This window comes from Dendropsophus ebraccatus, chromosome 14, assembly GCF_027789765.1.
Source record: "Dendropsophus ebraccatus isolate aDenEbr1 chromosome 14, aDenEbr1.pat, whole genome shotgun sequence".
Taxonomy (NCBI): Eukaryota; Metazoa; Chordata; class Amphibia; order Anura; family Hylidae; genus Dendropsophus; species Dendropsophus ebraccatus.
In genome coordinates this window covers 31,054,269-31,069,794 of record NC_091467.1, presented here as the reverse complement: position 1 = coordinate 31,069,794, position 15,526 = coordinate 31,054,269, and the positions used below count along the sequence as shown (strand labels likewise).

Here is a 15,526-nt window from a genome sequence, read left to right as displayed (position 1 = left end):
CCGGGCAGCGGGTGGATACAGCGGGAGAACCGCCTGGAAAACTGGGATACAGCCTGTGGTTATGGCTGTATCCCAGTTTTCCAGGCGATCCTCCCACTGTATCCACCCTCTCCACGAAGAGGGCAGACAGCGGGAATCATTTCCGAGGGTTCGGGTTCGTACGAACCCGACCCAGGTTCGGACCATCCCTACCTGTAAGACTAAGTAGGATTTTACAAGGCTTAAATCAATCGTGCAGCTGATCAATGGACAGTCCGTGTGCCCTATTCATCACAGTCGGCCACATTCCCGTTTATAAGGGAAGATATGCGGGCAGCAAGCGATGATTTAAATGTCCCCACAAAAGATGCGATCAGCTGACAAAACAATATTTTTTTTGTTAGAAAGCACATCGCTGGCCCTTTTACACTGGCCAGTTATCGGCAATAGATGTTCCTGCCTACCAATAATTGGCCCCTGCAAAAAAGACCTTTGGGGGCATTCAAACATCTGCAATATACAGTCTGTGCATGGACTGTATACTGTGGACCAGATCTCAGAACTCGACATGATTCATTATAACGCAGAGAGCTACAAAACCGTGTCAGTACAACAGCATTAAGAAGATTTAAAGGAGAAGTCCGGGGATTTTGAAAATACGGCAGCCACAAGGGGCAGGGGGAAGTTTGATAACAAGTACCTATTTACCTCCTCCTTCGCCTTGGGATCCCTGGCAGGAGTCATTTTTCCCTGAGTTGTGATGACGTCACAACTCGGGGGAAGAAATGCCTGTCCTGGCTAAATGACTGGTCACTCAGCCAGTGACTGGAGTGGCATCCCGCCCCAGTCACTGTCTGGCTGAGTGGACAGTCCAACAGCTGGGTTGTCACGTGTATACCCAGATATCCCAAGGCCAGTTCTGCCATTCACCACAGGCATGGGAGAGGCAAATTGGTAATGGTTATCAAATTCCCCCCCTGCTGGCTGCTGCACTTTCAAAGTCTCTGGACCTCTTCTTTTTGGAGCTCCTGGCATCATAATGAATCATGATGTCTGGAGTACTGAGATCTGGTCCACAGTATACAGCCCATGCAGCAACATTTGTCTGAGTTTTGAGATTCCACTTTATTAGTTTTAAATTTGCTGTATAGGAAAGCATATAGTGGACTGGCAATTGTATACAGGAAACAGATTCTGCTGTAGGGTGTACAGCAGAATCAGTATTCAGTATCTGTTTGCCGCACACGTTTTTATCCTTGTAAAGACTCTAAAAGGAATGCAAGTTAGACAGTGCAGTGTGAACCTAGCCTAAGCTATAATATATATATATATATATATATATATATATATATATATATATATATATATATAAAAAAGTATATCACAACGTTTTTAAACACATATAAACATGTAGTGTGTGAATATACTCTTAGAAGGGGATATTAAGGATGTAATGTATAGTTTGAAACTAGGTTAAAAAAGAAAAAAAAAAAAAAAACACAATATACTTTATTCATACTCAAATCATCCACTGCACCAGTGTCCCTGCTCCGATGACGACATATACATAGGCAATATTTACACTATGTAGCCAGTCACCAGCCTCACTCTTAGGGTATGTGCACACTACGGGATTTACGCGGATAACTGTTGAGCGGATTTCGCACACACAACCGAATCTGCTGGAAGTTATCCTTGTGAATTCCGTAGTGTGTACTTACCCTTACGGCAGTTACCCCCTTGCAGTTAACAGCAACTCACACGATGAAGAGCAAGTGGATAAAAAAGTCGGGCCTTTTACCGTAGGCAACATGCAAAAATAGAAGAGGTCCACAGCTGCAAGCGATAAATCTTTTTTATATAAAATGTGAAATAAAGCCTTTTCAATATTTTTTTTTATCGCATGTAGCTGTGAATCTTTATTTTTGCATGAAAAGTTATCCCCAGATTTAAAGAGGCTGTCCAGGATTAGAGACACATGGCTGCTTTCTCCCAAAGGGAGCCCCCACAGGTTGTGTGTGGTACTAGTTAGGTAGCATCCATTTTTCTTATCTTGTACAACCCCTTTAAAGTCAAGCAACGTTTGTTGTTTTTTTTCTATTTTAAGCGGGTAACAACTACTTAGTTTACTAAAAAATGGTAGACATTTCACAATGTTCGTTACACACTACAGGATATACATTTTTAAATCCAAGTAAAAAACCATGCATATTTTTAAAAGCAGCGTCCCAGCTATAGCAAAACATCTCCCAATGTGCCCCCACATTTGTTAGAGCAGTGTTCCCCAACCAGTGGCTCTCCAATGGTAGCAAAACTACAACTCCCATCATTGCCAAGTATGATGAGGGTTGTAGGTTACAACCATTAAAAAGCCACAAGTTGAGGGATGGGGCACAATAACTTAAAGACATATACAAACACGAAACTCCAGGCCTGGCACCATAATTCCTTTCTAGTCCCTACAGATACGACTTACCAGCAATAAGCTCCCATTGCTAGGACACCTCTACTTAGCACCATTAATAACAAAGTCAAATGAACGTAATAAAAAAATAATACTTTCCTGACAATTTATACATTTATTAAAAAAAAAAAAAAAAAAAATGATAAATCAGACTAAAAGAAAAAAAGTGGAAAGAAGGCAAAAAGATAAAGAGCAGGAGTATATGAAGAAAGAGACAAGACTACAGACACCAGGATCACACAGTCCGGGCAGGTGTCAGGGTGCGTCTTTACAAAGGGTCGGAAGTCTTTATGGCTCTCACAAGGAAACAGTCAGCAAGAGAGAGTGCAGGCAGGTAGGGGGGATGAGTTAGTCAGCCAGCACCTGCCCCCTCTCCCGCAGCAGCCGGTGGTTCTCCTCCTTCAGCTTCTCCAGCTCCATCTCTAGTTCGCGGATGCGCCCGTCCTGGCCGGTGGCGTAGCTGAGCTCCCGCAGCCGCAGGCGGTTGTTTTCCTCCTCCATGCGGCTCAGGCACTTCTCCAGCTCCAGGTACTCCCGCACCAGCTCCTGCTTGCTCATGTCCTGCAGGCTCTCTGCATGGTATTTCTCATAGGTCTCTGAAAAGTCCTTTTGTAAGAAATCGGCGCCGTCATCGCTGTCGCTACCTGTGCCGTCCTCTTCTTCCTCTGCGTCCTCCTCCGTGCTGTCGCCCTTAGGGAAGGAGTTGGCATGGAGGAGGGGGGGCAGGGACCCTGGCGCTCTGCGCGGCTGAGGGGGGCACAAGTCCGGCTCCTCCTGGTCGTGATCTTCCATCAGGAACTGCGTGGTGTTGTAGGGGGCCACCGGCTGGCCCTTGGCAAACATCTCAGCCCGCACCCTGGATGCCCGCTGGGACTCTCGCTCCTCCAGGCGCTTCTTCTCCTCCCAGGTCAGCTTATTGTACGGCTTCCAGCGCCTCTTTTTCTTAGACGGCCGTCTGCGATGCCTCTTCTTGCCCAGCTCCTTCCACTCCTCCTCCTTGCCCTGGCTCAGCTGCCCTGCCTTCTGACAGTCTCCCACCTTGGCTTTCTCTGGGCAGGACAGGGTGGAGTGCTGCCTCCTCTGGCACTCCCTAGTCTCCTCCTCTGCTGCTCTCTGTTGCCACCCACTATCATCTTGGCTGCCCAGCAGGGATCCCCCACCTGCCAAACTTTTGCAGGGCAGGCTCTTCTCCTGAACTCCCACTTCAGCCATGGCACCCCCAAATCTACAATACAATGTGAAGGGCTGTGCACTTATCTGCTGCTGTCTTCAACCATTAACACTGTCCATAGGGATGTGGGGGCAGAGAAGTCAACTTGCCTGGAGGCTGCATCCACCTGGCATGACAGCAGCTGTGCCTTGCTAGAAGCTCTCCTCCAAGCTGCACTGGGTTTCTTCCCACTTTAGAGGCTGCACTGGAATGCAGTGGTGGTGGTGCACTGCCACCAACTGGCGGCTGCTGCTATCACACCCTCACACAGAGAGGAGAGAACCAGTCAAGCCCCCGCCTCCTCCTTCTTCGCCTTAACTCGCACACTCGCCAACCAACCTCCGACTGATACTTCCCAGCCTGGGACGCTGGCTTTTATAACCTACCCGGCCCCCTTTATGCAGCGCATGCGCCAACACCAGGCCGTGGTTGCACTCTGGGAACTGTAGTCCAGGCTAAGCAGTCCCTGATAACGGATCAGCGTCTATTTGACTACCACTCCCACAAGACCGCTGATGTCACTTACCCGCTGACCAATGAGCGTCACCGGAGCCACAGCTGCCTATCCTGTGATGCGATTGGCTAAGAGATCGACGGGCTGTTGCTAAGCTGTAGGAATAACCTTATTGGTTGAGGTTGTTGTCCGTCAATGAATGTTAAAGCAATCAGCGAATTAGGGCCGTACCATTTGGACGTCCGAGTGGGTGTAATCTGATATTTTGTAGTGTATGCTTTTTCGTAAAATAAGTAATACCGGTGCTGTGTGTGATTTTTTTAACGCAGTGAAAAGACAAGAAAACGCAATGAGTTGTGGAATGTGTTTACGTTATTTGGAAGCTGCAAAATTATCGTCCCCTCCGCGATAACGCAAACCGAAGAGCTGGAGATAAAATAGTTCCCTTGGAAGAAACAGATCGATTAAACGTCCCGTGTGATGGAGGCCTTGCTCGAGTGTGATAATAATTTAGACAGTGTTGTCTAAATTAACACATTAATGCTGTCGTGGAGTCGGCTTGAAGAAGGGTTTATCCTGCGAGCGATTCGTGCGGAGGAATACGAATCAATGCAATGTGTCACAATGAATGTGTGGATATCTCCGCGGTGGTCTGTGTAAACATACGCCGTATGTAGTTCCGTCTTAAAGCGGAAATGACTATACAGGCGGTCCAACAGGAAGTGTGTGTTTTGGCCTGCACATGGTCAATAAATAATGTCAGTCGTGTCATGTTTGTTCATAGTGATAGAGCTGACTCTGCTTTGTGATACAAACTTGGGATATATATATATATATATATATATATATATATATATATATATATATATATATATATATATTAAACATATAAGTCTGTACAGCAGGCATAGCACAAAGTATATATATATATATATATATATATATATATATATATATATATATATATATATATATACTATGACACGTGTATGTAACCTTCTAAGGCCCTGCTTACATTTGCATTTTTGCCTCTTAAAAATAAGAATTGCTGGATTTGACACGTCAGATGCAAACAATACTTGGCGGATGCCTTTGACTTGAAATAGGTGACGCCAGGTTTAGCTGGAACAAAATGGCAGTGCAATGATGTCTTTTCTTGCCATTGATTTAATTCTGAAAATATTAAACAAATAACATTTGCGTTAAACATACCATGCAGGTTTTTTTTCCATTGAAGTCAATGAAAGATGCTGCAGCTATTGCACAACTACAATTGCCACCATGACTGGAAAATGAAAGCTTTTTCTGCTCAGACAGTGGGTGAGATCGCCGGAGCTGACAGCCACCAGTTGGGATCATCAGGCCACGGTTTGTGTTCATAGTACCTCACCCTTGTGAGAAAAGGCCTAATCCTGACAAACTCGTTACTGGATCAACTGCCACCGACATAGAATCTGCTCAGTCCACTTACTGTACTTTATTAAAAGTCCAACAATAAACATGATGCAGTCTATCCAACCTGTGGTGTATAAACAATCAACGCATTTCCGGCATCTTAGACACCCATCATCACCAATACACGGTGAGAAACATCACCAATGCCACAAATCAAAGTTCAGAGGCACCACCAGCTGTTACACATAGTCGGCGTAAACAGACTTGAACAGTGGAAGGTTCCCTCCACCTGGTTTAGAATTTAAAGGGACTGTACCATCAGGCCTAGGCTGAAGTACTGGAGGCGGGCTGACCCATCCCCAGTGGAAGGAAACCTCTGCCCCTCTATGACACCGCTCCATTAGAATCAATAGAGCTGCATCATAGAGGAATAAGGGGTTTCCTCCCATTAGGGGTGGGTCGGGCCGCCTCCAGTGCTTCAGCCCAGGCCTGATGGTACAGTCACTTTAACGGGAGTGTTGAGGAAACTTACAGAAATTTGGGGTTTGGCAATCTGCATTTGACTCCCGGTGGCTGGAGAAGTTGGGTGCAGCCCTAGGGAGTCCTGAAAAACATGGATACAGTCATAGGCTGCATCCAGTTTCTCCAGCTGCTGGGAGTAAAATACTGAGAGTATGGGTTCGGATAAATGTTGCCAAAGCCAAACTTATGGAAAGTTTGCTCAACACTATAAGAATTTAAAAAGTCAATAAATACTGTACTGGAGAATCTTCTGAGCCATGATAAGAGTCCCAGCACCATCACACAAAAGGCACCAACTCTGCTCAATTTACCCCATAATGCAGAGATGGGGAACCTTCGGCCCTCCAGCTGCCCATGCACGATGGGAGTTGTAGTTTTGCAACAGCAGGAGGGCCAAAGGTTCTCCATCCCTGCCATGATGGAACCTATTTTCCCAGGAATAGTGCCGTATTATTATTACCCTGAGATCTGAAAGAATCATCATCACCACCAAAGGCTCCAAACAGCCACAAACTGTGGTGTGTGCAGAGCCATATCTGTAACATTAAAGGGGTCACCTGCCCTAAAAAAATATACCATATAAGTATCACTCTGAACCCACCGTAATTCAATTTAAAAGAGCCGATGGGCACCCCAACCACTGAGCAGTCAGGGACAGTACAGGTATTACCGCTCAGTGATGGAAGCCATGATGCTAGTAGTACCATCTGACTGCCAGCAAACAAAGACCAGGGCACCAAAGCTTCTGCACTGAATCACTACAGCAGGGATGGGGAACCTTTGGCCCTCCAGCTGTGGCAAAACTACAATTCCCATCAAGCCTGGACAGTCAAAGTTGAAGGAGAAAATTTTTATTTAAGTATTATATTGCCCCACAAAAGTTATACAAATTACCAATATACACTTATTATGGGAAATGCACATAAAGTACTTTTTCCCTCCACTTACTACTGCACCAAGGCTTCACTTGATAAAATGGTGATGTCACAACCTGACTCCCAGAGCTGTGCGGGCTGTGGCTGCTGGAGAGGATGATGGCGGGGGGATGCTCAGTGTCCCCCCAGTGCCCTGTTTTACTTAGTGTCCCTCTGCCATCATCCTCTCCAGCAGCCACAGCCCGCACAGCTCTGGGGGTCGGGTCGTGACATCACCATTTAATCCAGGAAGTGAAGCCTTGATGCAGTAGTAAGTGCAGGGAAAAAGCACTTTATAAGCATTTCCCGTAATAAGTGTATATTGGGGATTTGTATAACTTTTGCGGGACAATACAATACTTTAATAAACATTTTCACTGGACTTCTCCTTTAAAGCTTCGGCTGTCCAGGCATGATTGGAATTGTAGTTTTACAACAGCTGGAGGGCTGAAGGTTCCCCATCCCTGCACTACAGAATGAGAGGTGAGCAATGATTTTTATATTTTGTAAGCTTCCTAATTTTTTAAAGGGTGTTTGACCCCCAATTGCTTCCCTGGGGGGTAACGTCTTATCACTATGGGGAAGTGTGAAAACCACTGGGAGCAATTCTGAGTATTATCACTAACTTCTCACCATGCGTAAGCCCTGCACTGTCCTGACGGCTGGTAAATCTACATAACATGGACACTAATGGAAAGTTAGGAAAATACCCTTAAGTGTGAGATCAGGCAGAACAACGCATTTCAAGGAGTAGAAATCTCCTATTCATCATGTCAAAGTGGTAGAACACACTTTTTGTCATAGTCACAGGAGGCTACTAGAGACAAGTCATGACCTCCTACTTGCTGACTTGTTTATCCCTCCTCCCCCAACACTGCAAAGAACATTCAGCAGAAAGCGAGACAGCTATAGGGCCATACAAGGAAGACGTATCCACAATAATCATTATAGATCTCCCTATAGAACATAGCTGGTTCATGCATTCATCCACTGCCCATGAAATGCCCCATGGTAATAAATTCCACCCCCACACTTTGGGTGATTACAATGTGCCTACAAATAGACATAAAACACACATAAATGCTATAAAACATTTTTTTTTTTATAAACCTTAAAATCAGGTGGGGCCCTAAATACAGTATGCAACAATTATACCCAAAAGAAGAGGTAGGACAGCTAGATCACATACCGAGGATCCTGGGTAACCAGAAAGACAATGGTGGAGATCTATAGTGAGTGCACACTTGGCAGGCTTTCCTGATACTGTAATGCTCTGGATTATATGTGTGAATATAACCAGAAATAGGACTGGTGTCCAGCCTATATACCAGTTATGGATAATGCATCATAGCCCACTCGGCTCTGTGTACCCATATATATATATATATATATATATATATATATATATATATATATACACCTGAACACTGCACTAATCATCAGACAATCCAGATAGGACTGCACTGTGACTTTCTACTAACATAACAGTACAACATGGCGCTCAGTGCCTCCATAGCTTTTCTTATACACTTACCTCTATCACCTCCAGCATCTCAGGACCTGTGCAGGAAGTCTTCAGTATCTCCCATGGATTGTTCTCACCTGTGTGTCCATTTATGTTTGTATTGTAGTAACCTGTGCCGACCTGGTGGAGGTCTATGACCAGAGCTGGGCTTTGTTCACACATGGCAGTAGTTTGTCACCCAGCTAATTGCTTTTTATCAAGGATTTCCCATTTTTTTGTGATTTTTTTTTTCTTGGCTGTTCAGTTTTTATATACACATACACCTCAAAATCATGGTAAGGGTAGGATCACACTGCCTCCGCCATCTTTTTCTTTGCACAAAACGAAGCTGATAAGGCCAGATTATGGGATTTTACCTACTTGCACCGTACCTATATGACTACACCTATATATATTGCCCTCTTAAGAGACTGGAGATGATCAGAGGGTGACAGAGAGATGTTCTGGATGAAGAAGAGGAATGCTGGAAGCACGTCACTGAGATTAACTCCTGGAAAGTTATCATTTGTAGACACAATCCCCAAGGACCCAGAGACTCCTATCTATAAACAATTTATGGAAAACAACTACATTGTGCTCTTAGATTCATGAAAAAGTATCTTTGTACAGAATGTATTGTTTTAACCTTTTTGAATAATAATAATGAATACTAATATAGATGCCATTGCGCATGACTGAATATCGAAATCACTAGCACCGCCTCATCTATGCCTTATTAGCATTTGTTACCACCCTATATTTTATCTGTCTATAAAATGTGATGACCATAATAAAACTTGGGCCATTTCTCCAGGCTTATAATCATGATACATTGTCTTATCTGTGTCCATGACGTATAAGTAACGAGCTGGTAATACTGCAGGATTCCAACTCTAGATATAATTTAAAAACCATCCTTTACCTGGGTTTTCGGCTTCTCTCCATAGAGAGATGTCAACATATAAATTTAGTCTTATCATTTTGGCGTCCGAACCGGGACTCAGCCTCTTGCAACCAGAACGCAGACTGACGGGATGCGGTGATTTATCCGTCATCGGACGCGCAGATATAACTGGCCAGGTAAGAAAGACTTTCCTTTCTTACGTACTATCTGCGCCTCAGGGGAACGGATCTAATCAGATTCCCGTCACACCTGCGTTCTCTATATATGTTTGTAAAGCTGAGTCTATTTGTTAGACAAAGAACTCTGTAACCCAGGATAGGACAAGGTTAAAGTGCTGCATTGCCGTCGCAAACTGTGGTGTGATTGAGATAAGCTGTTGCTGTATTCATGCTGAATTAAGGAAAGGGATTGCCGAACTTATTCACTTCTACGTCCTTACGGGGAGGCTGTGATTAATGCTTAACCCTTGTAATACAGCATAACATCGAGAGCAGCTGCAAGGTCACGGACAGTAGGCGCATAGACTCTCTGTATGAATGGGTTCCGGAAGTGAAAACAATCTGTTCGGTGACCAGTGGAAATAGTACTTGTATTAATTCCACTCCTTGCTTGTACCCTGTCGATTCGGTACAAGATGTAGGCGCCATGGATCAATAGACCCGTGGATTATTCTCGCCGCTTAGGAGGATGGCAAAGAGGGAAGGCATCCCGCCGCAAGCAGGAGCCTACTATAAGACCTAGATAGGTCTGGACAATCCCCAATAAGCTACCTAGGGCTGGGTGCGAGAATGGGACAGATGTTCACTAAAAAACAGGAACTCATCATCTTTATGGGAGGGCTATGGGAAATTGAATAGCTAAGAGATAGTTAGCGACGGGCATGAGAAGATGCAGTGCAAGATCTAGAACAGATCTTTAGGAGGTTTGATATGAAGGCAGATACATGCCTTAGCCCCACCAACCTCTGGCTCTCTGACCAACACCTGGGAAACCACTCACACTCCTGTGCACACTTATTTTTGCCTTGTGGGTAGGTAACCAGACCTACATGTAACATGCAGGGCAAATGGGTCCTTGGAATTTCCAGGAACCTTAGGGGTCAATGTAAGTACTATCCCTAAGGGGAAATCAAGGATTAGAGTTCTAAGAGGGGAGGGTGTGGAGTAGATAGATGAGAGCCAGAGGGTCAGACAGAAGGAAAACATTCAGGATAATGGGTGGGAAGCACAGGTCCTGCTGGGTGGACATGTGCCGGTTACCAGCAATATCTAGATAAGACAGAATATTGTAGTGTGTGTGGCAGACCCAAGCTACATCATTATGTTACACCATTGTACCCAGTTTATATCTGTATACAAACCCCAGATCCTGCAAAAAGCCAACCTACCTCCAATGGTGGCGTAAAGACCCTTTGTTCTGCAGGAATCTTCCCCTTGGCCGGCTGTTGAAGTAGTTACTTTGATTTAAAGTTCCCCTGACCTGATTGTAAGACCAATGCCTTTTTGGAGGTGGGCAGCCTAAATTCAAATAGTGTACATTGCCATATAAGTGTCTAAGTACAAAGCCACGTACTCAGACAAGGAGAACAGTCCAGCTCATTGCTAGATACAGTACTGAGAGAGCTGAAGAGGTTAATTAATGCTGCGTAGTGAAGCAGCATACAAAGTTTTTTTGTGTGTGTTATTTGTTATGTTTTGTACAAGGCCATCAACCAGCGGGCTGCAGATCACATGCAAGCAGAGTTAGAGAAAAAAAAAAAAAAAAAGAATCAGAGCTGTTAGTGTAATGTACGCTCCTACATTATATACTGTTGTATTTCAGCCAGTTTTACTAAGCTGGTGTTCCCCTTTAGAAGTAGTATGTTACAAAATGTTGATCATTTTCTGTTGTCTCAACCGTGGAACATTTGCTTATTTAGGTACGCCACTTTTCTGTAATCAGCCCTTAAAGATGGTGACGGAGAGCCAACCACTCCCACATATCATCCACGTCTGTATTATAATTGTGACGTCTCAAAACCATGCCCTAAGCCAACACCCCTATATCCGGTTATCTAGTCCGGAGGCCATTTTAACTCCTGGCATTTCTGTCCTCCGCCCATACTGCTTAGTGTCACTGAGGGGGCGGGCACAGGACTCTCCGATAGAGTCTAACAACTGTTTTGCACATTTATTAAGAAATGTTATTACCTGAGGGTGAGGAAAGTTAGACAAAGGTTTGTTGAAAGGAAAAGCAATGAGACTGTTTGAAGGAGCTGGGTCTATTAGACCTATTAGTGTATAAGATTGTTATACGGAAGTGTCAGTAGGAGGAGTCAGAGAGAAAAAGTACGTTTTATTAGGAATGTCAAGAAGAAAAGTGATAATTGGTAAAGATCAAACGCAGAATTTTGTGCACTTATTAAGAACCCAATGGTATAAGGAGCCTGTAGTAACAACTTATTACTGTAACTTACACATTTTTATTTAAAAAGTATTTTGTAGGTATATATATGTATCCCAATATATATTGTAAGCAGATTTTCTTTAAGTGTGTGTCCCCAACGTATGATATTTCAAAGAAGAAGTAGTTTACTACAGTAAAATATATATATTTCTAAGGAGTAGTAACTTACTACTGTAATATATATTTCTATGTAACTTTATTTAACAAGTCTTTATATATATATGTGTATATATGTGTACACATCTATCCTAATAAGTTCTATGCAAATTGTTTTTTTTTTTCCTACTAAGTTATAAGTATGTGTGCCACTGTCCAAGGTTACAGTCTGGTGTATAAGAGCACAGCGCTGATATCTTCTGTAACTTCAAGGATGTTAGAAAAAAAAAAAAAAACTTCCAAGAAGTTTTAACTCTTGTATCTATGATTTTACTGCTCACTGCTCAAGGTTAGAAGTGAGGCACAGAGCGTTCTGTTTACTGATAAGAGCAGCGTATTGAAGGAATATTCATTTCAGCGGATTCATTTAATTTTTTTTATGTTTTTATTTTTAGGGTTAACAGTTTTGTGATGATTATGGCAGACTAGCTCATGAATATATATGTATTTTTATCCCTAGTAAAAACCAAACCCATATCCATGGCTCCAGTCTGCACTCCTTATGCCCCCAATATATATTTTGTGTTAAGTGCATTGAATCCAGCATCTCTGTTGCCTCTTGATGTAGATTCAAATGGGGGAGGGGATAGAGGTGAATGGAAATGGGAGCAGCCCATTTTGATGGAGTAGCCAATTTTGATATTTTAAATTTATTTTTAAACACCGTACAAATTTTTTATTTTTGAATAAGGATGTTTTTATTACTTATTGTGTTTGATATTTTAAATTGTGAAAGATAAAAATGTAATTGAAAGCTCAAATATTAATGAAAGTTTAAAAGTTTTTTATTGTAGATTATCCCAGACTTTACAAAGATGGATGACACAAGACGCAAGGATATATGGTGACCACCATGCAGTGTGACGTTCCACTGCAGAAACCACTCCTGCCATAAGCTGGAGGTGAGGACAATCACTGAGACATGTAGGATGGTTGAAGGTAACTGTGCAGATGTCTATATGAAGCCCACTATTATGGGTTAATTGGCAAATTAGAGATTTGTTTGGTCCCTGGGCTTACCAAAAACACTTGTAGAAAAAAAAACTGTTCAAAGAAGAAGAAAAGCTGCCATAGAGCGGCTGACGCAACGTTCACGCAGACAAACCCTGAAGCCTAAAGGGTGATGGATGATGGATGAAGCTGGTGATGCTGTGGTTTCTGTGCTCTTCCCAAGGTAACAGCGTACAAGGGAATGGGGAGATGTTTCCAGTCCCTTCCTGAGGTAACCGTACATAGTGTACAGGTGGAGGGGGAGATGTGGATCTGTTTGTTTTTAAGTCTTTTCCAGAGACAATCAGCAACAAGCTGTGAGACCAGCGGATGGAGAGGAGGTACAGGGTAAAGATGGCATCCAATAACTATTTGCCGACAGCCTTGTATCCCACTGTAAGTTATCTGACAAAACCAGCAGAAGGAAGCCATGTGTAATGTGCTGTAGTATCCTCACATTGGGCGGCCCAGGGGACAACAAATATAGCAGAGAGGGTTGTGTACGGCTGTATTATCTACACCTGTCATAACCTGCTGTAAGTAACACGGTAAAGTGCCTGTCTGCATAGTCTGTCATCTTCCTGCCTGTTTCAGGGAATGTAAGTGGACGTCATCCACCTGCCGCAGGTGGCCTATATAGGTATGTCCTTGTCTGTACTGGTGTCTTCTTTACAGGTCAGACAAAACTATGGGAGACGACAAAGCCAATGTCTGAGGTGATACTAGTGGCCTATATATAACTGAGGCCAAGAGTCCAAGTGTCTGTAAAGAGGCCTGTCAGTCAAAAGATAGGTTTAAGGATAAAGGATCTATACCAATGCTACTATTACAAAAAGGATCATATGATATATATTATTCTCATAAAAAGGCTTTGAAACCTTAGGTGATGTATCGTTTACACTTTGCTTTTATTTCTATGGTGGTTATTTTATGTGTAATATGTGATGATCTCAGTGAAACAAGAGACAATTCAGTAGGATCCAAATATTATATCGGTAATAAGCGCCCAGTTACTTCATATTATTGGTGTATGTATTATACTATATGATTATGTACAGTAAGAGATGGGACCATGAGACCAGTCATTAGGCCTGTGTGATCTAATCATAAAGATGTTTTCTATGTACAAAACGAAGTAAAAAAAGACTAAAAAGAAGTGGAAAATTCTGAAGATCTCATACTGACGAGTGTGAATTCATTATCTGGTTATTATAAGTGAATCTAGTGGTTACATAGTAGTTCACATTGTGGAGATTTTATTGCATTTACCTGTTATGCTGTTTTTAGTTTATGTGTCAATCAACTTTTTATTTTTGCTTTTGCCATGAGATAAGATTTGCTCACATCTAAACTTTCCCTTTTCAGAAACTTTTTAAAGTTAGTTGTTGTGACTTTCCAATACCCACATGATACCGAAGTGGTAGAGTCCTTGTTATAGAGTCACGTCTGTTATATACAGTGATAAGACAATAAGGTTTGGTTATTTTGATAAAATCCGGAGAGGTATTTGTCATATATATATATATATATGTTATTTTGGGTATTGATAATAAGCTTTTATTTGTTTTGTTGTAACTAAGCTGTATATTGATGTATACTGTACAGACTCACCCATTGTTTAGTATTTTCTTTCGGTTATTGCAGATCTTCCTATCGCATCTGCTATAAGTTTGTTCCGCCATCTATAACTTTCAATAAAACGTATGGTACTATTTTTGTCTATCCTATGGTGATGCCCATAAACTAATGGGAGTCCTTCAGGGTCTCATCCAAGTGGTCTTATGCATAATACTGATCTGTTAGTCAGTAAAACTGTTTATGTGTATTCTCTCTCGTATAAAACCTTGACGAACAAAAAGAAGGTCTACCATCATATAGGTAACTAACGTGATTATGTTTCTTTCTGTTATCAGTTCTCTTGAATCTGTGTCGCCTGGACATTTCTGGAGGTTGGATGCTGGACAAGTACTTGGAGGATGGGTTCACCCTATGGAGAAGATGTGACCCCTGAGCAACCCGCGGCTCAGACAGTATCTTTGGAACCTCTGGCTATGTACCAACCACAGTGATTCCAGTCCAAGGCTTCACGGATGTCAAATGGGGGAATGATAAGGCCAGATTATGGGATTTTACCTACTTGCACCGTACCTATATGACTACACCTATATATATTGCCCTCTTAAGAGACTGGAGATGATCAGAGGGTGACAGAGAGATGTTCTGGATGAAGAAGAGGAATGCTGGAAGCACGTCACTGAGATTAACTCCTGGAAAGTTATCATTTGTAGACACAATCCCCAAGGACCCAGAGACTCCTATCTATAAACAATTTATGGAAAACAACTACATTGTGCTCTTAGATTCATGAAAAAGTATCTTTGTACAGAATGTATTGTTTTAACCTTTTTGAATAATAATAATGAATACTAATATAGATGCCATTGCGCATGACTGAATATCGAAATCACTAGCACCGCCTCATCTATGCCTTATTAGCATTTGTTACCACCCTATATTTTATCTGTCTATAAAATGTGATGACCATAATAAAACTTGGGCCATTTCTCCAGGCTTATAATCATGATACAT

At 42.6% G+C, this 15,526-nt stretch overlaps 1 protein-coding gene across 1 annotated transcript; it reads right to left on the bottom strand.

Moving 5' to 3' along the window:
• Window positions 1-2,538: 2,538 nt before the first annotated feature.
• Window positions 2,539-4,136, bottom strand: HEXIM1 (HEXIM P-TEFb complex subunit 1). The gene has a single exon (XM_069953122.1). The coding sequence runs from the start codon at window positions 3,653-3,655 to the stop codon at window positions 2,792-2,794; it is 864 nt and encodes a 287-aa protein (XP_069809223.1). The 5' UTR covers window positions 3,656-4,136; the 3' UTR covers window positions 2,539-2,791.
• Between the last annotated feature and the right edge of the window lie 11,390 nt (window positions 4,137-15,526).

What these genes read in the sequence shown, in the direction of transcription:
- HEXIM1 (XM_069953122.1), bottom strand. Translation starts at nt 3,655, where the DNA reads ATGGCTGAAGTGGGAGTTCAGGAGAAGAGCCTGCCCTGCAAAAGTTTG.